General features: G+C 34.5%; 1 protein-coding gene across 3 annotated transcripts in view; it reads right to left on the bottom strand.

Annotated features, from left to right (window-relative positions):
- Positions 1–10,781: 10,781 nt before the first annotated feature.
- Positions 10,782–24,908, bottom strand: part of Lnpk (zinc-ribbon metal-binding protein lunapark) — a 218,770-nt gene continuing 204,643 nt past the window's right edge. For 2 of the 3 annotated variants that reach the window (XM_089592318.1, XM_089592319.1), the window contains exons 6-9: positions 11,758–11,919; positions 11,507–11,689; positions 11,351–11,428; positions 10,784–11,274 (exon numbers count right to left, since the gene is read on the bottom strand). In XM_089592318.1, coding sequence (XP_089448444.1) covers positions 11,192–11,274; positions 11,351–11,428; positions 11,507–11,689; positions 11,758–11,919 — 506 coding nt within the window. In that variant the 3' untranslated portion in view covers positions 10,784–11,191. Of the gene's footprint in view, positions 11,275–11,350; positions 11,429–11,506; positions 11,690–11,757; positions 11,920–24,908 lie in introns of all 3 variants that reach the window. The other variant, XM_014361320.2, reaches the window with a different exon arrangement.

The raw sequence follows: 24,908 nt of genomic DNA, 5'->3' as shown, positions 1-24,908 counted from the left end.
ACAGTTTCATTGAATGAATCGCCCTCTAAAATCACCGTGCTATTTCCTGAATATATTACTTTACTTACGTTAATTTTTCAATTAGATGGATTAATGGCTTTTTTGAGTGCATCATAGGTAGATTTTGAAGAAGCAAAATTCGGCCTAGCGTCATCACGTCGGCCGATTGTAATATGACTCGAGCACTGAGTACAAAGTGTTTTACCACGATTCGACATAAAGTTTCCACGATTACCACGCTGCAAACCCTTAGATAATGCAGAAAAAGAACTCGCAACTGCCGACAACACAATTTTGGTTGTAACAGCGCCAAAGCTATTTATTGTGTCTCGCAATTGTGCCTTGACACCTTAAACCTTCTCGTTTCCAAGCATAGTAAGCATTGCCTTACGATGTTTGCTTACTTCGTCAAGCATACTCGTGACGTCGCTATGCGAAATCAACGATGATTCCTTCACAGATGTGAAAGAACCATCACTGTCACCGCTTTCATCAGCACCGTCACTATTATAACCCATCACTCTGTTTACAAAGAGAAATAGCAACCACACGCGTGTATGATGAATACATCAACACAACTACAACTAAACCGTGCCAGCTCCTAGCCGACTAACGCATCAATACATACAAGTCAAACAGCGGATAGCACAGCGAAAAACTCCAACAACGACATCCACAGGGCCCACTGAGATCGCACTTGTGATTCAAGAAGAGGAAAGGTCCATCGAAGTTGAGCCAGAAAACGAAAGCGCACGTCGTTACAGCATTGACAACACACACACACACCAGCGCGCTCGGACAGCCTGCTTGGCAAAACAGTCGAGATTGTTAAAAATCTGCAACCTCTGCAGAAGATAACACTTATGCAGCAAGTAGAAGTAAGGGTGCTTGCAACCGACCTGAAACAAACACGTCCTATGGCAGTGGACAGCAGTAAAAAGCCAAAAAAAGCAGAGCGAAAAATAAGAGCCTCGATCAGTTACTAACCTTACCATTCCCCTCTGGTGGCTGAAAAGCATGGTTTCTATCCATGCAAACTGTTAACTTGTTGTTTACGTGCTTTTCGTAATTTTTCGTTTTGTTCTGATATGACTGGCGTGCTTGTAGCCATTATACCCTTTAGAGAGCCTGGTTGTTTCATAATATAGCCTTATTTTCCATCCGTATAAATATGGTCTAAATTGCTCTTTTGCAAATACAATTGCCAATAATTCCTTGTCGTATGTCAGGTAGCGGAGCTCGCTCCCTTTAAGGTAGCGAGGCGCTTACTCGCACGGTTTATATTTTCCGATCTCTTCCTGGCTAAGAATCACTCCAATCGTGTAATCTGATGCGTCCGTTGTAACAATAAAGGACTTTTCCAAATCTGGGGCAATGAGTACAGGTCCACTGCACAGTGTATCTACGAGAGTTTTAAGCGCCTGCTCCTTTTGGTCACCCCATTTAAATGCAGTGCCCGCCTTTAAAAGCCTTAAGAGCGGTTCGGCGATTTGTGCATAATTTTTGACAAATTGCCTGTAGTAGCCTACAAATCCTAGAAACTGTTTTACTTTCTTTATGTTTCTCGGTCGAGGGTAATTTTTAACCACCTCAAGTTTCTTTGGGTCAGTCATTATTTGTCTATTGCCTACAATATGACCGAGCACTTTCGCCTTTTTTTAAGAATTGACACTTTTTAGGTTCAATCGTGAGGTTTGCAGCTGCTAACCGTTTTAACAGTTTTGTGAATCGTCTCTCATGGTCCTCAAGGTCAAGGGCAAAGACCATTATGTCATTAGGATACAATTCTATTTCATGGCCTTGTAATCCTGTGAGTGCTAGTGCAATAGCCCTTAGAAATGTGTTTGGCGAGTCTTTGCACCCCATTGGCATTCTTTTGTATTGGTAGTGCCCGTCTGGGCCTGAAAATTCTGTCTTATGTGCATTGTCTTCGTGTATTTCTACCTGGAAAAATCCCGATTTGAGATCCACTACCATGATGTAACGTGCCGACGCTCGTTTCTCTAAGATATCACTCTGAAACAGTAGCGGGTAACATGAATCTACCGTAACTTCGTTTAGTAGTCAAAAATTTGTGACTATTCTAACCCTCTTTTCATTGTTTGGCTCCGGTTGCTTTGCCACTATCCAGGTATTCGAGCTATATGGTGAGGTGGAGGGTTCAATAATCCCTTGTTCAAGCAACTTCTTTATTTTGATTTTCATTTGATCGCTTATCGCCAGTTGATATCTAAATTTTTTCGCGACTATGGGTTTATCCGAGGTCGTTATAATTCGATGTTTTAGTAGGTGTGTTGCCTTGAGAGGTTCTGCGTCAAGACCAAATACATAAGGGTTTGACTCAATCAGTCTTCTCACATGATCTATTTCTTCATGGTTGCAACCAGATATGTTTACAAGTTGCATTATCTTATGTACCCATTCTTGTTTCTCTAGCTCCTCTTCGTCTCTTTCAAAACTTTCCATTTTTTCTTTATTATAATTTTTTTTCCTTATTGAGTAGTCTTATCACTGTTTCCCCCAAGCTTTCAACATTGTCCCCTTTAGCATCTTCTGAGTACTCCCGGTGAATTTCTTCGTAATCAACCAGTTCTACTTCCAGAACAGGCACGTATTTTATCTAGTCACTCATATTAATGCATTCTGCAACTAACTTCCCTTTAATATTTCTGGCTGTAAAGTTTCAAATAATATTCCTTTTTCCATCTCTTGGAGGGGTATCCAGCCATTTTCTGCTTCATTCTTGCTTTGCGCATAAATTATCTGTCTCGATTTATCAGGTATTTTAAAACACTTCAGCTTCAACAGTTGAATCTCTACATCATCTTATCTAATAATATTCTCGACGGCACGTATCTGGACCCAGTATCACTTAAAAGTATCCCACCCTATGATTCCTTTCGTGTCACTTGGGAAGTCATGGGAGATGACATGTAACGTGCACTCCAATTCGTGTAACTGAGCCTGTACTGTGCCCAATATTTTGCGTGCTCCGCGAGTCACGCCGTCAATAGCCACTCGATATCTACTGTTTATTAGCATGTCTGTGCTAAGAAAATATTCCTTTATAATCGAAATCTTTGCGCCTGTATCTGCATAAAAAGTCGTCTTTCCATTCTTTAACTGTGGTCCCCGTAGCTGGACCGATGGTGGCATATACCCTGTTCCCGAGAGTCTTATAGTTATTTTAGGAAGCTGCTCTATTTCTTCGTCACACTCAGAAAGTTTGGGTTCGTCATTCTCTACATTTGTGTCCGACGCCTCTATCCGATTATTCTTTCTGTGGGCCCTCCTGCCTTTCCTCGTGCGTCTGCCCCCCTCCCCCCCTCCCGTTATATAGAAGTGTCTTCGCACTCTGCAGTATTGCGTTCTTACTCCCCCACACTGCGTAAGTACTCGGGCTGTTGATGTGCGATTCTGCCTCCACTATTTTTTGCTCCGCCTTCTGCGGCCTCTCTCTCGCACGTTCTTTCTCGCTGGACACGATTCTCTCTGTCTCTTTCTCTAATTTATGTTCAACGTTTGAGGAGCACGCCGAACATCTTGCGAGTTTAAAGCCACAGTTGGGTCTCTACTGCCAGGGGCGTGAACACCCTTTTCTTGCTGCTGTGGGCCCCTATCCTGTGGCGGCCCGTTTCCAATTAAACCCCTGTTATAACCGTTCCTGCTGTCTTGATTTTTGTAGCCATTTCCATAACGGTTGAACGTGCTTCTAATGTTATTATTATTTAAGTCTCCATTGTGGTGGTTGCCATAATAAGTATTACTTCTGGGATTGTATGCATTATACCTAATATTATGATTATTGTTTTTGTTATAAGGCTCCATTGGGCCATTGTTATGGTCCCTGTAATAATTGTTGTAATTATTGTAATTATGGTTATGAAAATTATCATTACCGTCTCCGTAATTATAGGCGTTTCTGTTGGCATGGGTATTATTCATGGGTTGGTTATACCCCTCGTTTCGTCGTCTCTCCTTTTCTTTCCTGTCTTGCTTGCGTGAGTAGCAGTGTCTCACATAGTATGTCGGCTTCTGACAATAATTGCAATTCCTTTTTAGTTCTCTTCCGTTATCCCTTGAAGCCTTCTTATTGTTTATCACCGCTAGTAGCTTTCAGTATTCCTCGACTGAATACCCAGTTTGGCCGTCACAGCATATACAGCGTTTTTCGTTTGCTGCTGCTGCTCCTTATGCCCCATTGGTAATTTCTGTGATTTTTTCTCCTTTTTTCGCCAGGTTTAATAGTGGCCTTCACTCGGTTCTTGTCTTATTGTATACGGGCAGTGCAGTTACTAGTATAGCGTGCCGCAAACTAAGGTTGCTCTCGATTTTTAATGCCTCTATGATTGCTTCCCCTAGTGTTCCCGGGTTAGAGCTTGCCATTCTTTAACTGAAACTTGGAAGTAATCCATATATAAATTGTTTTACCGCCTCGGATTCCAAGTTTGCTCTCAGCGTCTGTTTTTGAATTGGGGAAAAGTATGGGTTCAAATCGTACGACATCGTTAATCTATTATACAATTGATGTACTCGTCCACCGTAGTCGTCTATTGCTTTGCTGTCTTGTTGTGTTATTATTTTTAATTTTGCCATGAGCGAGGCTGCGTTGTTAATGCTACAGTACCTATTCAAGAGCTCTCCAATAAACTCTTTAACTGTCCTAACTGCGTTAATCTCGGAGCGAAATGTTCCACTGCTTTTCCTTTCAGTATATTCGCGAGGGTGTCTAAAAAAAATAATTCTTTTTCCGGTCCTATTGTTTATGCAACCATTCACACCATTCTGTCGAACAGCGGTAGGTTGACTGGGTCCTCGTTGAAGTACGGGCTTTTGCCTGTCGTATAGCTGAGCGTGAGCAGAATGTTTTATTGCTTGTTCTGCGGTCTGTGTCAGTGGTTATGGTTATATGTAGCGTGTGTATCTTCTATATATTGGGCCGCGGTAGGTGATACATCACTCCGTAGTCTATCCCTATTCGTATCCGAGTCGGCCCAATTTGTGTAGTTATCAGTTAGAGGTCGTACCGTTACCCTCAACGCGGCTTCTTCCTTTCTTTCTTCCAAGTTCCTCTCTCATATCTTTTATTCTGTCGCATAGCTGTAGATTATGTAAGTCTTCTATCCCGAGGTTTCTTGACCCTTTATATTCGTAACAGAATGCAACGGAAGTCGGCCACTCTGGTTTCCCTGGCATGCCCCATTGCGTCAGTAGCACGTTTGTTTTGTCTGTTCGAACTCCGCATATCTCTTCAGCTCTCCTCGCGTTTTGCTCGTTAACTCGTCCGCCAGAAAGGAGACCCGCTTCTTCGTTCATGCGTCCAATGTTTACGTCTGCATCACAAGATATATCCCTGTGATCCCTACCTATCAGTGGCAAATTTCGAATGGTCTCTGTGACCACCTTATGAGGGACATTCACCTCCTCTGCTTTCTTTAGCTTCACTCTAATTTTTGAAAATAAGCCCATCACTATTACTTTAGTCTTTTCGTGTAGGGCATCGAGTTTGTCACACCCTTCTGGTTCAAGCTGTAATTCCAACATTTGTCCTGTCATACTTTCCCTTTGTTGCTTTTTATTGGGCCCTGGCCTGTACATTTCTGTTATTATATTATAACCCAGGCCTTCGTTATCGCTTTCCGACTCATGGGTCATATCGCTAAAATGAATCATTTTTCTTTCCTACTTTTTTTTTAAATATATTGTGAGTCGAATCGTCTTTTTTGATTATACTAGATCTTATGTATTCTCCTACAGTTGCAGGACTGCGTTTAATTACCTACGTCGCAGCTTCACAATAATCAGACGAGAGAAAATAAAACAATTGTAGAAGGCGAGGTAAGAGAGTACAAGAGCGGTATTCGTCTTTCACTTAGTTTCTTTGATTTTGCCCTGTATTCTCGTTTAGTGGTAAATAAGGAAAAAAAATTTTTTCACAAAATCTGTCATCTATTGTCGTTATAAAAAATAATAATAAAAAAAGTAATAAATTTTTCAGTAGATATGGATATGAGTTGAGATTTCCGGATGTTTTCTATGTCTTTACTGAGCCTACTAATAAAATCCTTGTGATTTACGTTCGTTGTGCAAAAACTTTCCTAGTCCACTGCTTATTTAAGTCTGTTATCTCCGTGATTTTTGTTTCGGGTTTTAAGAAAAGAAGATACTAAAAAAAGGAGTGAACAAAATAGTAAATACATATCAAAAATGAAAATTTCCTACGATCTAATCTTCGCCTAGTAAGTGCCTTCCCTATTTTGCCTCAGGGGTGAGGGATAAAATTAATTTTATTACAAATTACTTACGTGCTCGTCGATATGCACACCAATAAGAATATCATTTTGAAGACCATTTCCCTTCAGCGCTCGGCGCTTGTCTTCTTGACCCTGTGATCATCTGCAATTGGAGTCCTGGTCCTGTCGGCTTCCAGGCTGCTATCACCACTGCTTGTAGAATATGACCGGAACCGTCATCTTTGGTCGGATCCTCGGCCTCTCGATTTTTGATCGTCGTGTTCTCGTGGCACTGCACTATGTGTGCTTCTCGGCGAAATTTTTTAACATGCGTCAAATGAAATTTTAAAAAATTCCGACTCTTACCGTACCCCACACTTAGTACCAAAACTGTTACGTAGAAAAGATATTGGTCAGGAGGTGCGTCGCGAGAATGACCAACACTTGTTATTTCGAAAACCTTTACAAGATACCGTAATCATAAGCAAAGTCGCGCGTGTGTTCCCGTTCTAGGCTCGTCGCGTCTTTTTGTAGTAATCGCTCGGCGTCTTGATTTGGTAACGCTCAAGTCCTTTGGTAACGCCCAACCCTCTTAAAAGCGCTCGACTGCCGAATGCGAAGTGCGCGAATGCCTGACTGTCACGATTTGAGGCTCGTTGAGCTTTATATTACCTTGTTTCATACCTGTCGATGCCCTCTTGCCAAAGTAGCCTCGCTGTTACTAGGGAGAGTCAGTATGATATACCTTGCATATCGTACGTTACACCTTGCTTACCCAGTATTTTTTAGAAATTAAGTGTTAATCTTGTGTGCCATAAAAATCCATGTCACAAAGCCTAATGTTCTGGTACACGATTTTCCCTTTTTTTTGAGGTTACAGAGAATAACAAAAAATTTATTTTCAAAGGGTGTCTTGAAAAAAAATTCAAGTTTAATATTATTAATAAGTTTTAACATTATTCTTATTCCAAGTAAAGTACGATAAAACTAAAATGGACTTGTCTTTTGTAGGTCAGAAAATTTAAAACTTGCATATCAAGCAGGTTTATTGAGAATTTTATTTTCCCATCTCTATTAAGTAGAAATTTTATGAAAGGGAATAGAATTTTTTATACGGGGTAAAACGTTAAATGTAAAAAAAAATTTTAAATGATAGTGCACTGCTCAAGATAATACTATTACATTTACAAATGAGAGGGATTGAAGAATGCTCCACATACTATGGCAAAAGAAATATCGAGAGATGGAAAAGTTATAAAAATGAGATGTTCATGCAAACAGTTTCTCATTTTTACACGTTTGTTAAGCAAGAACGTTCTCATATTTCACAAATAAATTTTTTATGTAAGTATTTTTCATCAGTCGTAAAAACATGGAATAATAAATGAAGGTAGGGCTTAATAGTTAATGACTGAGTATAGAAACATTGTGTTTAAGTTGTAATTCTTTACAGTTTTAAACTCTTTTAGCAATCACTTAATTTTAATATTCAGATTTTAAAATGATATTAAATTTAAATTATTTATATCTTTTTACAATAATAGATACAATATATTAAATTCTTTTTCTTGTTTACGAAAAGACTTTTAAAAACTTTGTGTTTTTTTTTGACGTAAATAATTAAATTTTTAACCATCTATCTTGTAAATACTCAAAAAATCAGGTGATTCTCTATATTGTTTTTTTTTTTTTTTTTTTTAAACATTGTGAGTTTTAGCTATGTCCACTGCTCACTAACACGATTTATCTTGTCCCTCACAGCTCTGGTAATGCTAGTCCACACATTTTTTTGAAAATAAACTTTTTATTAAAATTAAAAATTGATAGATGATAAATGATTATTTGGTAATTTTGCGACAGAGCAAAATGATTTACGAAATCGTACCAATGAAATATGTACTATTTGATAATCTTATATGATATATATTCATCAAATAATTTCTTAGTTTGATTAAAAAAACTATCAATCAAGAACAAATATCACAGCTAAAATAATAATATTCATAATAACAAATGCTTCTCTAACGAATCGAGTTTTGATATTATTATTAAATAAACGTGTTTTGAAAATATTTTGAAACATGATTATTAATTTTTTTTTACTGATGAAATTTATCTTGACTTATGTTCTAAAAAAAAAAAAAAATAATAATAATAAGAATAATAATTGATTAAATATTATAAGTGTTATTCTATGACAGAAGAGAGACAGAACAGTTGTACTTGTTTTGGATTTGATAAGACTGTGTAAAATAACTTATAAAAATCGACACTTCTATGGTTTCTGTTACTTAATACCTTCGTGTGATTTAAATTTGTGTGTATATTAGTACTGTGTCATAAATTTTTTGAATGAAAGTTGACTGTACAATTTTGTTTCAACCTAAAAAAAGTTTTGTTTGTGGCAGAACTGGTGTCTATGAACTGGTATTTTCTTAGTTTAAATAATTTTCTTAAACTCTTTCAAAAACTGACAAGTCATTAGACCTTAAAATTTTCTATTGAGTTAGACAATATTAGATGTGTACATTTTTAATTATAATTAAGAAATAAAGGGTTTAAAAAAATTGAATTAACAATTTGAAATAAAGTTCTAATAATTTTAACTTAAGTCTTAGAAATAGTTAATCAAAAGGTACAAGATTTTTGCATCAACAATGAACGATTTGGAATATACAATTTGTTTTAGGTGGTCGTTTACGTAAATTTCTTTTTAAATTATCTTTTCATGCATATAATAATTAAGTATATAATATATAATAATATATAGTATATAATAATTAAAACATTCACTTTTTGGCCTGATAGGAGTTTCAATTTATACCAACATGTACAAATACCGTTTAACTAAAACGCATGCAAGTTGTCAAAACACACCTAATTACCTAGTATATAATTTCAAGACACTAATAATTAGCTACTTTTTAATTCCTAACAATTTATACAATTATTAAATCATACTTTTATAATCTTGACTATAGGAAGGGTTGAGAAGGGCTACACAAAATCGTAAGGGGAGAGGAGGGAAAAAGAAAGGCCAAAAAACTTTTGAAATGAAGGAACAAATGAATGAAATATTGAATGTTTTTTTAAGTTATATGAGAGGAGCAATAAGAGGCTAGAGGGGCGTTCTAATTACCATACTTTTGTACACTCACACACACACACACACTCTGTTTTTTTCAATGTCTGCATAAGTTATCTTTGACCAACACACACACATTATATACACGTATAAGCACGCGTGCGTGTTTGTGTGTTGGCCAAAGATAACTTATGCAGACATTATTAAAAAAAAAAAAAAAAAAAAAAAAAAAAAAAAAAAAAAAAAAAAAAAAAAAAAAATGACGGTTATTATGACGTTTACTAATGCGGACAGTCCACATAACTTTTTAATGTCATTAGTACTCGCCAGCCCTGTCTCATTTTTTCTTCTGCAGAAAATACTTTCGGCTCTGATGATGACTTTAGTTCTTGTCCTGTTCCAAATATTTTAGCAAATGGAATGCGTCAGACGGATAATGGATTTTATACACGGCTTTTTTCTACTACACAAAGTTGAGAAATGATCTTATAGTAGTCTAGCGTAACTACCTGCTCCTCAATCCTTCAGCCAACTTAATTTCTCATACCTATCAAACCGAATCCCTTAATCCATACCAAAGCCTTCACAGGCTTGGTTCCAGTATTTTAGACCATCTCACTCCCTCAAAAGTGTAAGCACCGTCATGAAATAATGCAATCACCATCACAATTAAAGCTATGCTATCTTATTAAATCACTCATATTATATCAGACTGGGACACTTAAACTTTACTGAGTTAAAAGACTAATAAATAAAAGACTTTGAAGTTATGGTGTACCAATACTAAATATCTTATCTACTTGTGAAGTTTGTTTCAAAGGCTTAACAAAAAAACTTCCACTTAAAAGTAAAGACTTAGCGCCGTTGAAAATTACAACTATTGAAATATTTCTTATGGATACTTGTGGCCCATTCCAAACACAGTCTAAAGGAAGTACAAAATACATTATATCTTCTATGAATGGCAACACTTAAAAATTGGAATATAGTTTGTTTCTTCAAGTGTGAAAGTGATGTGTTAATAACTTTGAAAATGTATGAAAAACCTGTTAAAAATCTGTCCAGTCAGAAAACAAAATATCTGCGATCTGACAAAAGTCATGAGTTCTGTAATCTTAAATGATACAAGTGCTTGTCGAGTCAATAAATTCAGAGGGGATCAAGTATTATGTACACTCGAAAGAAAAGTAGAGTTTCTGAGACAAAGAACAGAACATTGACAGAGATAAAACGATGCACGTTGATACAGTCTGGTTTTTTCAAGTTATTTTTGGGCAGAAGTCATACAAAATTTTTTTTGTAAATTAGGTTATAAGAAGGTAAAATGAGTGTCAGGAGGTATGAATATTTGATTTGTACATGTTATAATGTTGATTTTAATTTACGTGTAAAACAGTAGCTACTTTTTCAAAAAATACTATGCTTTCTCAAAAAAAAATTAATTATGTAAAGAATCTAGCATATTTTATAAATATTATCGAAAAATTATATATTTGATAAGGGGATACGGAACATAACTTGAAATTTACATAAGACTATATACGATGAAAAATAGATACTGTAACAACGCATGCTACGTACAATTCAATGAAATGCAGAACATATTACAGCATTTTCCTTTTAATTCAATTCCAAAGTATCTTAAGTTTATTTATTCAGTACCTTGTAAATACTTAGATTTATACAGGATCTTTTCATACCTATTTCAAGTATACCCATATTGAATACTTTAAAACTTCGTCGTACTGAGTAGTTACGAACTATTATATATTTTATTAACACAGCTCAAAAGTATATAATGCAAATTAAAAGTAAAAACTAAGTAATTGATAGTTTTTTTTTATCAGTAACGAGATAGTATTGCGTTAATAAATTATTCACTGTGAGATTCATCCATTTCCATTTTGTCGTTTCCTGTATTATAATTTTGTAATTTTTGGTCACAAGTAGAAAGCTCTGAAAATTTTTTATAAATGTTAAAAAACAGCTTTTTAAAGTACTAAGAATTTCAATACATTTTTGCTAAACCGACTTTTCATATCTTCTTTTAAGGTATTGCTATCACCGTCAGAGGTTGTAGAAAGTTTTTTTACTGTTTCTGTACCAGAATCTGTAATTAAAATATATATTTTTACTCTCGAATTTCATTTTGACATTGTAAGCCTATTAATTAAATACTCTTCGTCACCAGTGTATGATGCATTTGCAGAAATTTCATTATTGAGTTCAGTAACCTTCAATAAATCGTCAGTCGGTCGATCTTCATGTTTAATGTATAACCTTTGAGGAGTACTAGAAACGTCCAATTTCGGAGCAGATGGTTTTTGTTTTCTTGCTGGATTCCAAAAGTTACAGTAACAACATCTGAAAGCTTAGATGCAAAAATTAATTGAGAAGACTATAGGCTTACAAAACAATCCACTTTGTCGTGGGACATACCAAAGTATTCAAATTCTTCTTTTAACGCCATTCCATTGTGAGAATCACACTTTTGACATATTAAAGCATATCGGTTATTAGGCCCATCTCCAACAACATACTCGACTAGTTTATCAATGTAACTTCTTTTCTTTGGTAAAATTGGCCGAGGCAAGGGTGATTCTAGAATAAATAACGGCGTTCAAGGATTAAAAGCAAATGTCATTTGACTTAAAAATAGATTTCAGAAAACCAAACTACATGATCATTATACATTAAAAACTAAAAAGCCTTTATATGTAGATTTACAAAAGTCTTTGCTCTAAATAAGATAATAATTTGATAGTATTTTTGTACCATGTGCGCAAAGTAAAAAAATTTTGCCCAAAGGGGATATGTTTGTTCCTAAGATGCAAACGACATTTTTACTTTCGAGGGCGCAAAGTTGTACTTTTTGCTCAAGAGCAGAAAAGTGATTAGCGAGTACAAAGTGCAGCTCTAGATCGCAAAGTCATAAGCGGGCGCAAAATGTGCTAACACCAAATAGGCACGGGGGTGATGGAGTTTCTGTTACGAAAACCACTATTTTTTATCCTTCCTTAAACTAACTGCGATTCTTGTTTTATTTTTTGTAGCTTTAGGATGGAATTTCATAGCTCATTAAATTATGCTGATCTATTGTCTGTATAAATTTGAATTGTGTTTGACAATTTTGAACATGTCGTAAGATAAGAATAACTTTTTGCAGCATCTCTGCTCACTACATCTACAGTTTTCCTAATTTTTTTGTAATAACCCTAATATGTTAAATTTTTCCTACTTTTTGTTTATACGACCAAAAAATTGATAAGCTTAATTATTTGAGACTTTAAGTTCTTGTTCCGGCATCTATGATATAACTGTCGAGTAACCTATAATTAGGCTTCATTAAAAAAAAAAAAAATTATACAGATAAAATAAATATCAGGTTTCTTTTTACCAAACAAAATACTTTTTCCTATTTAAAGGCATTCTTCTGACATATGGACATTTACTGCGCCTTCAGTAGGAAAAATAGTGTTCGGCACATAAGTGCGATTCAACATGGGCTATCCTGAGAATCCTTAAGGTTAAAAATAGCCCTAGTGACATTAGTATATCTGTAAAAAAAAACACTATCTACACACGGTCCATAAGGAGTTTGGTTTTGAGATAAAAATAAGATTCTTAGATTTATGTTAGCTATAATTTAGCAAGATTACTTTGGATGCCAAGCTGTTTAGGCTAACTTTATGAAACAACAAAAATAAATTGTAATAAAAGCTGTACTAAGAAGAAATTGATGATTTACATTAATTTAGATTAAAAAGAACATTTATATGTACATGTATTTCATGTCATAGAGGACACTCATGTCTTTGAATAGTACATAGGAAGAAAAAAAACATGATAACAATAATAATAGTAATAACAATTACAATAAAAAATAATAAGAATAGTAATAATAGAGAAGTAAGATAATCGGTGATCTGTTGTGGGCATGATTAAAAAAGTAAACACACTTAAGTATTAGTATTTCTTGGTTTGAAACAGCAACGATTCGCTGACCATTTGTATCAGCCTCATGAAGCTCGATTACATGAAATTTCGTGAGTGTTGTGACTCATTTGTCACTAGTCAAACGATAGACTGTGTAGTAATAATAATAATAATAATCATAAGAATAATAATAATAATAGTAATAATAATAATAATAATAATAATATTAATTGAAAAGACAACCTAAGTACTCTTCCTTCTTCACATTACTTTCTAAAAAGCTGCATCAGCATGCTGGTAAGAATCGGCTTTCGAGCAACCAGAGGTGCACAAGACTAGGGGGGGGGGGTTGTAACGACGCAAAAATGGCCTCCATATTCCAAAATGCTCTCACTGATGCAGCGTATATACAAAAAGCATTAATTTAAAGCTTCTCCACATTGCTTGTTTTTTAATAAGGTTTATAGGGTTCCAACAGAGGAAAGATAAGGTCGATGTCCCAGTACTCGGTCATGTCCAAATAAACGGTCATCTGGCTGATTTTTTCACTATAAACTTTCAGAACATATATAAATCAGGTAGCCATTCAGGCACTAAGCAATTACTCTTTCAATACAAGTTAATGTATTAACCCAATTAAAAATATAACGAAGGCCCATAAAAAAATAAGTGACCGACTATTGGGGACATTTCGCCTGTTCAAGTGAGCAAGTACTGGGACATCCACCTTGAGTGTGTGCGGAAGTCTAGCAACTGCTGTATTTTCCAAGGATGACGAAGTCTCTAGGTCAAGGACTACGGAAGCAGCTAAAACAAAAAGAAGAGGATAAGAGAGAAGAGAAAGAATTAAGCCGTAGGACGAACAATCCGCTTTAGGACCCCGGACTACATACCAGTGGGTTGGACTCGCGTACGTTTGACCAGTAGATGAGGTTGGAGAGAGAAAGAGAGAGAGAGAGAGAGAGAGAGACGATTGATAGATCAGGATGACGAGAGTTAAGTCGAGGACGAGAGAGAGAGTAGCTTCTTCGAGTAGAGAGAGATAGAGAGAAAGAGCGTGTGTGAGTGTAGAGAGCAAGAGCAAGCAGGGCAGAGTAGAGGGAGAGAATGTAGTAGTGTGGGATTGAGTTGTGAGTGCGAGTGTGTGCATAGTAACGTGGATCTAGGACAAGCAGAAGCCCTTCCTGGTCTAGGACAAGCAGGATGTAATGGACGTGCGCACGTGACTCGCGTGGTGCGAGGCAGAGTAACTGCAGCTCAGTCCAGGTGACGATGTAAGGCGTTGTGTTTTTATAGTGTAAGGAGATACTGTTATTAGTTATTGAATAAAGGAATAGTTAAAGGTATTTGTTAGTATTAATTAAATAGCTTTCTCCGTAGAACGGAAGAACTCCCGCGCTAATCTCTCTTTTTAGGAGAATAAGCTCAAGGTGCAAGAGAGACAAAGGTGGCATACGTAAACGAGATTTGTCAACGCTGCGTCGGCGACTCTTTCCATTTTTAGGTGAAGAAGCAGTGTTACAGATTACTTTTATTGACTTATATATATCTAAAATGCAATTATATCACTCACTCCAACATGCGTAATAATTTTACGAATGACAAATTAAAAAAAAATTCAATGAGTAACTATATTTCAGTCAATGTTAAAGATTGGGTAGCTTTTGGCTTTTCTTTTGCAGCAAAACGTGTTATTAAAACAGATATTATAAAGACTATGAAAAGTATCATTAAACACGATTACCATAGTAAATTTAGGCTTATCCTATTTGAAAATATCATTCAGGGAACTTAAAAACTGCATAGTCCTATTAAAAAAAACTAGAATGTCATCATTACTTGTTCCTATGATATTTTACTAGTATCTATGTCAAGCTTAAATAAAAAGGGTCAATAGTTCTGAAAAAAAGTTCAGGAAAGTCAGCCTTAGACGAACTTTTAAACGTGGGCTTGAATGGGGGCTTTTAGGAACAATTGTAGAGAAATACTCACTATGCTTAGGGCCGCAATAGAAATATTTTGAAAAATTGATACGTCGCAAGTCAAGCTTAAGTAAGTCATGTCTTCAGTTACTGAGATTTGACTCTAAATGTAAACAAGTTTAATGACGGCTTCTGTACTAAATGCATGAAAGGCAAATGAACACCACTGGCTCACAACTCGACTTTTCACGTGGTACGATGGCTTTTTCTAAAATTACTTACAAAAAACGTTCTACTTAAAAGTAAAATTTGAAAATCAACATAACTCTTTATGAGACCTTACACTTTAATGTTATGCTATAAGAATTTATATTTTTGAAAATTTGTATTATACTTTCTGTAAATAAAAGGCAAGGAGTTTAATAAAAATTTAAGTATCAATATTTTTAAATACTTTTAAATAAAAATGCTCTTAAGGTAATAACTGTATCATAATCTGACACACACAGGATACTTAACAACTTAATGGGACTCATGAATTAAAATACACCTATTGACATACCATAAAAATAACTTACCTTAAGTGTTATTCTTAAGAGTATATTGCATAAGCCATCACCTTGCTTCAAACCACGTATGGTGAAATTGAATACAACACTTTATTGTTCCTGACAACTATATTTCCTTATTATTAGATGATACTTCATAATTCACTACTATTTTCTACGACTCTGTTATAAATAGTTTAGAAAAAATTTTTTTTTAAATAGTTGAAAACTGTTGTATTTACTGATAAAAAAAATTTTTATTTCTTAATCATAGTAATAATAACATTTTTATTTAACTATGTTTAATTTTTTTTCATAAAAATGGTAATAACATATTTTTTGTAGTCTTACAAGCTTCCTATATCACTTTTATTTTCAGATCAAGTCATAGGACTTAAAAATTCAGTGCCCCATTATTTTATAAAAATATTGAGATAATTTTTGCTTGTATATACACAAAAAATAATGTTCATTTGATTGTAAATATTATTAATAATTATGATAAGCATTGAAATTTAAGTGTAAAATGTAAATTGATGATACTTATAATTTTCGGCATATCTGGCTAAATCATTCTACTTTTAAGATTTTGTTTCAAACTTAGTGCACAGCGCGATTTCATTGTCCAAAAACAAAAAACTCATAGAAAAATTATTGAATTGTTCAAAAGTTTTTGTATATCTATAACTTTGCACAACTGTTTATGATAAACCTTATAGAAATTAGAGTTAATCAAACGAAAAATAAAAATCATAATAACGTTACTGTCTATTCCAAAAATTTAAATAATATTAATGTTTGTTTCCTCTTTTCTTTTATCACTTTTAAAGAATGCTTAAAATAAGTTAAAAAATCTAATGTAGAATTGTGTACCCATATAATACATAAACTGAGCAGAGTAATAATCGAAGGTTGAGATAGAATCATTAGGACACATCAAACGAGCCGTATACATAGTTTTCATTGCAATAACTGCTCGACAGTGTATGTTAGTACAACAAAAAATGCTGCAAAAAAACTTATTAGTGTACACCAAACCACTAAAAGTAAGGATCTAATATTTGTGTTACATTGTTAAAATTAAAATAACAATGTTGATTGTAAGAACTTTAAAATTTTGTAGATTAAAAATATTTGTGACAAAAGAATAGTTTTTTACTTACTTTTTTATTTACTCATTTCAATAATCATATTTTAAACAAAGAAAAATGCCAATCGTTTACCTTTGTTTTTAGACTACAAATTCACGCTGTAGATAGCTAAAATTCTTATTAGCTTTTATTCTTACTATTATTTTTACTACTTCGACTACTGTCTTTTATTCATATGCATTATTAGTTGACAAGTTTTCTATGTTGCGATCTTTCTCTCTGTTGCGCGAACTACGTATAAGTGTAAATTCATAAAAAACTACCTTTCAATAATAGGAGAAAGTTATGCAAGTTCAAGGTTATGATCATCTATAAAAAACTACAAATTCATATACTATCTGTACGAATAATGCAAATTAAGATTTTATTATACTTTTAAATAATTATAGAAAATTAAATTTCGACATTAATGTAAATAGCCCATAAAAAAATTTCAGACATACATATGACGCAGAGATTGTTATTCAAATAACTTATCAATGATAAATCAATAAATAGTAAGTTTTTGCCTAATATTTTAGTCTGTGATTTTAAGGATGGTTTGTATCAATGTCAAAATTAAATTTACTAATATTGTTCAAGAATTTGATATTTTTAATTTGAATTATACCAATAGATAATATACAAAATTTTAATGATAAATGTATCACCATAACCTCAAACTTGCACAACTTTTTATACATATTAGAAGGTGATTTTATATAGGATTTTACGGCTTTTCGGTTGAAAATTTTCTTTTTAATTAGTTATTAACCTATAGACATAATACACCAAAGTCTAAAATAAAAAAATCTATTAAAAACTCAAATCAACACCCAAAGAAAATAAATAATGCAGAATACATCAAAAATAACTTTTTTTTAACGTTTTTTTTTTTTTAAATTTCAATTTGATTAGGTCTTAGTTAAAATTTCTGGTTGATTCTCAGCTGATATTTTTAGTTTGTTATTAACCTCTTGAGGGCACTCCAGACAAAACTAAAATTTTTTACCTTATCGGTTGTGTTGATGTAGTTTTTTAGCCTTACAACATTATTTACTAGATAACTAGATATTTTATGAGAAAAATAGGAATTGACGCACATTCTTCGCTTTTTTAAGCATTATTCAAGCCAAGACATAGCGGGATTGATTGAAAATTAGATAAGAAAGACGTAACATGAGATGTCAAAAGAACAATCTATGATCCGATTTTTCGTCTTTCGTTTCTGAAGCTCAATAAATTTTACTAAAATCAGGGTTTATATATTCTTTAGAGCATCAAGAATGTGGGGAAAAAATTTTTTTTTTAAATATTGAAATCCACAAATTAGTATTAAGAAGCATGACTATTCATTTATGTAATTATTTACACAAATCAATATTTCGCTGTCCTACTAACAGCCTCCTCAGTATTAGAGATCTCCAATTACAACTAAATAAAAATTTTCGCAACAATTGACAAAAGTAGAACGATCATCTTGTATATACAAATATATATATAAAAGTAAACCGTGTAGGTACGAGAACACATGTAATAGAAATACCCATGGCACCCATATTATCGTCAACATATTACATAAACTCACCTTAGTTACAATAATCGTCATGTTATCAAAAATCAGTCATTTAATAATTAGAAATAATAAAACAAATTTTTATTCAAAAGTCATACATGGACATCGCAGACATGTAAAGAGAAAAACGTAAATTAAGATCGGTGCCCATACCAAACATACATCATAGAAAACAGTGTTCATTGAAACAAACCATATACGGGGATGTAGGAGATATATGTGGGGTTGTATATGTACAGCTTATACTAAATATGAGATTTTTTTCGTTGTTTTAATTATAAAAATGAACTACTAAATTCTATAATCTTATTTTTATTTTATTTTTAATTTGCTATGAGAAATTTTTGTAAGAATTTTTAAGTTTTTTTGTAGCTAACTGTTTATCATTATTTTTCTTGAAAAAAGTTATAAAAACCCTTTCAGAAAATTAACGTTTATACCTACTAGGCTCTTGATCAAAGACCACTGTTGTTCCTAATTCGAAACCCGGCAGACAGTGCGTGGAATGACAGTACAGGGCCGACCTTTCGTCTCTGTTTTTTATTATTTTTTTATTATCCCTGTATATATTTTTAGCGTATTTTCTCTAAGGTGCTATTGGATTTTCACTGTTTATATTATTGACCTCATTATTATTTATAGTTTTCGTCTGTTCGCCAATGTTGCATTTGATCATAATGTCTTATATGCTCTTCATCTTCTCCCTCTCCAACTTTATTCTTACAAATTTTTTGAAACTGTCTTACAATTTGAGCTTCTGATATTTTAGACTCATCTGTTCGAAAATCATTTGCCATTACCACGTCGCCAACGTAAATTTTCTCTTTTCTGTTACCACTAAAAGTCTTCACTTGTTCATTTTGTTTCAATTCAACATAAGATCTTGTATCGCGGTAAAACTGTTTTAAGGTAAAATTCATCTTTACGCAATAGATACGGTTGTAATTCGTTTAGCAAACTTTGAAATGATCGATCCGGTCACTTTTTAATTACCATTCTTTTTACAAAAGATAATGTTTCGTCTTTTATTGTTTCGCCCGCAAGTATTTTATAATTAAAACAAGCATGATTATTTGTGTAAGTATGATTTAAATATGTGAATCTGCCTTCAGTTTCTAAAATATCCATATTATCTTCATTGTTCACGGATAATCTAAATCTTGTGTACTAATACATTCTGTATCATAATCGTATGCTGATAAGAAATGACTCCAATTTTTTAGCCTACTGGTAGCCATTTTTAGTATACCTTTTTCTGGAGTGAAAAATCTGGATAATGGTTTATTATCAGTTTTCAATGTGAACTTCCATCTAATCAAATCATTATAAAACTTTTACGCCAAAAACAATCGGTGCTGCTTTTTTATCGATTTGTGAATAATTTTTTAGCACTTGTGTTAATCGTATCGATGCAAGAGCTACCGGCCTTTGCCCGCTTCCGTAGGGTCGGCTTATCTAAGCCCCTAACCCATGAGGAAGAGCATCGCAAGTTGAAATACATTGGCAGAGACGGGTTGTAATTCTCAATAACATTGTTTAATTCTTTTTTTACCATTTCCAATGCCTCCTGCTATTTTGTATTCCTTTCAAATTTTACAGCGTTATTGCGATTGTATAAACGGGCCAAAATTTTTGCACAATTTTTAAATAGCCTTTCATGGTAATTAATTTTTTCAAGTTATGAATGTAATTCACCATGGATTTCAGCAGTTTTCATTTTAACTATAGCTTTATACTTTCGGTCATCTACTTGAATAGTATTACCTCGTAATTAATAACCTAAATAACAAACCTTATCTTTAAAAATGTTACAGTGTGATATTCTTTCTTTAAAACTACATGATTCTAAACATGGCAATATGAAATCTTTATATTTTAAATGCTTCTCAGCAGTACCTCCGGTTATGATTACATCATCCGCTACGATCGCTGTCCCCTCTGTAATGTATGTGACATACGTAAGCAATAACACATTGTAACGGTCGTTTTTGTAATTTGCGTCGATACCGAAATGAGTCAGTCACAGTCAGTCACACACTAGGTCCCGAGCCGCAAACACTCCGTCTCGAGCCCAAAGCTCCATGTATTCTTTAAGTATAATAAACTCTACGTAATAAGCTCATTAAACAATATATTGTGTATTATTATTTGACACCAAGACAATACACCCTCAATATCTTTTAGGATTTCTCCTATATTTTTTTTTAAAACACCAGGACCTGAGTCCATACCGAACATCATGTATTTGCATTTAAATAATTCTTGATATGTGTTTGTTGGCAATAAATGTTGCAAACTTTCTTTTACTGGTAATTGTAAAAATGCCTCTTCTATATGAATTTTTGAATAACGTTTGTAATGATGAAGTTTCTTGTTTGAGTTTGTTTGTTGTAAATTAATTACCAAGTAAACAAAATTTATAGGTGCATACTAAATTATTTTAAATTGTAGGTTAACTGTGATTTCAAAACCTGCACAAAATCTTTACGTTATAATCTCAGGCTAACGTGTGACGAAATGGCACTCAACACCGTTCTATCCGCGTAAAGGAATTAAGCAGAGAAGAGCGGAACGACTGCTTTATTAACACTCTAGCGGCTATTGTTAGATAAAACGCTGCTACTACAGCCACATATTTATTTATTTTTTATACACAAAATATACACTAAACACGTCACAATATTACAGTAAATAGAAATCTACACATTTATGATATCTTTTTTTTATATACATCAGTAACAGATAAAATAGTAACACGATTAATGCATAATAAGTCATTTGTCCATGGTCGATATTAATACCTACCTGATTATAAAATAAAATTTCATTATTTACAGTCATTACAAACCTGCTAACTGTTATAATGTCATTTTTGTTAAATATTATATGCATGTTATTAAACATTCCGAATGTATAAACACATATATATGTATGTTAGCCATTACCACTACCCACAGCCTTTACCACCACACTTATTCAATAATAAAATTTTTTTTCTTTTTTTTCCTATGACGAAAAAAAAAAAAGAAAAAATTTTTTTTGCGGTGTCTCTTTCTCTCCTTTTTTTCTCTCCAACACACAATTTTTGTTTTTCTTTCATATCTATGTTTTCTCTTTCTTTCTTTTACAATTTTTTTTTCTCCCAATACTGTAACTAAATTTTGCTTTCTTTCTTTTTTCTCTACAGTTTATTCAATTTTATTTTCTTTTTCTCTCTCTCTTCTCTTTTCTCCGTTTACTTTCTTCTCTTCTACTCTACCCCTACAGTGTATTGGGTATATAGCAGTGGGATTCAACAATAGTGATTTGGACTTTAGTTTTCATGCAAGTTTTGAGTTAGGAGATGAGTTAGCATCGTAAGACCCAATAACGGGCGGGCAAGTGATCAAGCGAACAGTTGATGCACTATCCGAAGAACATGTAAGAGAATATTTGAAGGGTCTTAACCTAGTGTACGTTCGACCACTTACAGATGATAGAGACATACTCGTAAGATATTACATAAGGCGATATTACAACCGTCCAATGAATAGATGGTCTCATTTAGAGAATCAATTGTACCCTACAGGTAGGCTAGAATTACCTCGCCAACTCTTACCGCAAATATCTGGCAGGGAAGACGGTATGCCATGTTCCAACTAAACACAACAAGTGAATGTGAAGAAGTGAAAAATTTTAGTAGGAACAGAAATACCTTTAAAGAAGTGGTCAGGCAACAAGTTGAAAGAAATTTAAACAACCAGATGTCACTGTTAAGATTATCCAATGAGCAAACAACGTATGGTACGAACAATTTAAATAGAATACGCAACACGGACACACAGGATTTGCTCACCGAAAATATGCAGGCTAGAAGAGCACAGAGAAAACGAAGTGACCAGGGGTTGTTAAGTCAGTTATTGGGGGAGGGGACAATAAGGTAAATCAATATCACAACAGGAGATTCGGGTTTAGGGGTAAATGACAGTTCAGGGGGACGAAAAAAGAACGTGTACCTGGAAGAAATGGAACGAGGAAATCGAATGAGAAGCGAGTTGGGTCCACAAGCTCAATCGATGATTCATTAACTACGGAGAACACAATAACAGTCGTTTCAAATAAATACGTTCCAACACGATTCACAAGACGTTCCTAGAAGAGAATACGGACGAAACCCAAGTCTTTGATTTCCTCGAAATACACCTCGGGAATTTCAATGAATCACGGCATTATGTAGATAATAACTACGTTTCAAAAGAAATGCAACAACGCACTCCAGAACACGCATATGACACCTCAAGAAGATACACTTTAGATTACAAACGAAACCACCAGATAGATAGGCAACCGAAGTGGACAATCTGCACAACCATTTCAACAGACAACGGGGGAGTGCAGATTTTAGACAAAAATTGCGAACAGCAGATATATTTCACAAATGGGAAACAGAATTCCGGAACACAAGTAGGGATGATCCGAAAAGACTTATAGCAAAGCTGTGTGAGTGTACGCTAACATATGGGTTAACGATAGAAGATGTTGTACGTGTCTTACCACTGGCACACCACTGGTTCCGTAGGGAAAAATTTTTATGGTGGTCAATCTGGGATATGGCAGATGCCTTTAGATTACAATTTGGGATTAAAGAGTTGCAGGAGCGGCTCTTAAAAGAAATTAATAGGCGCACGCAAGGGCCGAACGAGGACGTGGTGGCCTACCTATCAAAAACTCGAGCCCTCATGGATCAGATAAACCCTCCTTTTACTCTGGAACAGCAGGTCTATAGAGCGTATAGAAATCTGCACCTTAGTTATGGAGGCCAAATAAACCGGGCCCACACTCAAAATTTTACAGGTTTTTTAGTGCTAGGAAAAGAAGTTGAGTTAATTAAAAGTCAAAATAAGGACTATCGACCTCCTTTCGGACCCGAAAAATCCCTTTTCCCCTTTACAGCCTATCAACCTCACCTAGGGAACGACCAGAAAAGTAGCAGCGGTAGAATACGTAGTAAATACTAGTAATGCGCTAAGTACCATCAAAAGCATGAAATCAGCGGCCAAAGTTAGTGCTAATGATCAGTCAAACACATCCAACAGGGAAGGTCAAAAGGGTGCAAAATCAAGCGCTGGCTTCATTTGCGTCAAGCAAGGTGGACACTGGCGCAAGGATTGCCCAGAAGCCATCTACTGTTGGAAGTGCAGAAAGATTGGTAACAAGTGAGTCAAATGTTGGAATTGCAATACTCCGAGGCCGGAAAGCTTGTAGGAGGGGACACGTCAGGAGTCGGTGCTACCTCTCGGAACAAACTACAGGCTGAAACACAACCTACAACTAAGTTACCGATCGACGTTGAGGAAAATGTAAATAGTAAAATTAATAAGTTTTTGTTAGTATACGCTAGTGCACATCTGCAATACGGAAATTATGGTGGGTCATTCTACAGATACCTTGGGAGTGTACGCTAGGCAACGCAACCTTAACACGATTCTTAAAGAGAGCACATGATGCAGTCTCTAGAAGGATGGTACAAATCGGTAAAACCTATGTAGGTATTGTTAATTTAGGAAAAGCGTTAGCACGTAGGTAAAAAGAATGCATTCAACAGGCTTAGAAATAAATGGTGGTGGAATATCCCCCATATTGCGAAGCAGGCGTTTGGGGCAGCAGTTATTAGAGAATAATGGAACAACGCCGCTGTATAAGGGTACGTTAAGCGACAATAAAATAATCTCATGGAAACTTACAGGTGCTGACGGAATATTAGAAGTATTATTACTAAACAGCAAACCAAGGCACTTCCTCAACTTGAATATTTACAGGACAAGGGTATCTGCGTTAATTGCTAGTGGGGCGGCCCATTGTTATTTAGGTAAGAATTTTCTAAAAAGATTAGAGAAGTACGATCCATGACAGTCCACAGTTACAGTTGCAAATGGCATGCCCATTTTGTTGCAAGGAACCATTAAAGTCGACCTTAAAAAAGGTTGTATAAAGGACTCAATCGAGTTTGGATATGCAAATGGTCTAAAATATAAAGGAATTTTAGGTATTGATTTCTTACGCCAATTTAAAATTCGAATAGATTACAACACGGATTTATGGAGCCATGATAAATTTACATGGGAAAAGTCCTATCCAATAGCGGAAAATTTCACTTGTTATTTAGCAGCAACAGCCGTTGAAGGGTTACATTTTCAGTCTCCTAAGGAATCAGATGAGTTGACCCAACTGTTGGATAAATTTATACTATCACGTCCCAAAAAGCTAGGTATCACTACCGTTGCAAAACATCGAATAAACGTCCAGGTCAGGCACCAATCAAACAGCACAGCGTAGATATGCACCTAAAGTGTTGCAAATAGCATATGAGGCGATAGAGAGACTTGAACAGAAACTCATTGTCGAAGAGTCAGAAAGCGCTTGGTTGAATGCAGGGAGTTAAATGAGGTCACCAAGAATAATGCATACTGATGCGCCTGATAGATGTTGCCGATAGATT

The sequence above is a fragment of the Copidosoma floridanum genome, unplaced genomic scaffold, assembly GCF_036245765.1.
Source record: "Copidosoma floridanum isolate Cflo_tuat_1 unplaced genomic scaffold, Cflo_Japanese_pri ptg000016l, whole genome shotgun sequence".
In the NCBI taxonomy this organism is placed as follows: Eukaryota; Metazoa; Arthropoda; class Insecta; order Hymenoptera; family Encyrtidae; genus Copidosoma; species Copidosoma floridanum.
The sequence above is the reverse complement of the archived record's forward strand: the minus strand, read 5'-3'. Positions and strand labels throughout refer to the sequence as shown.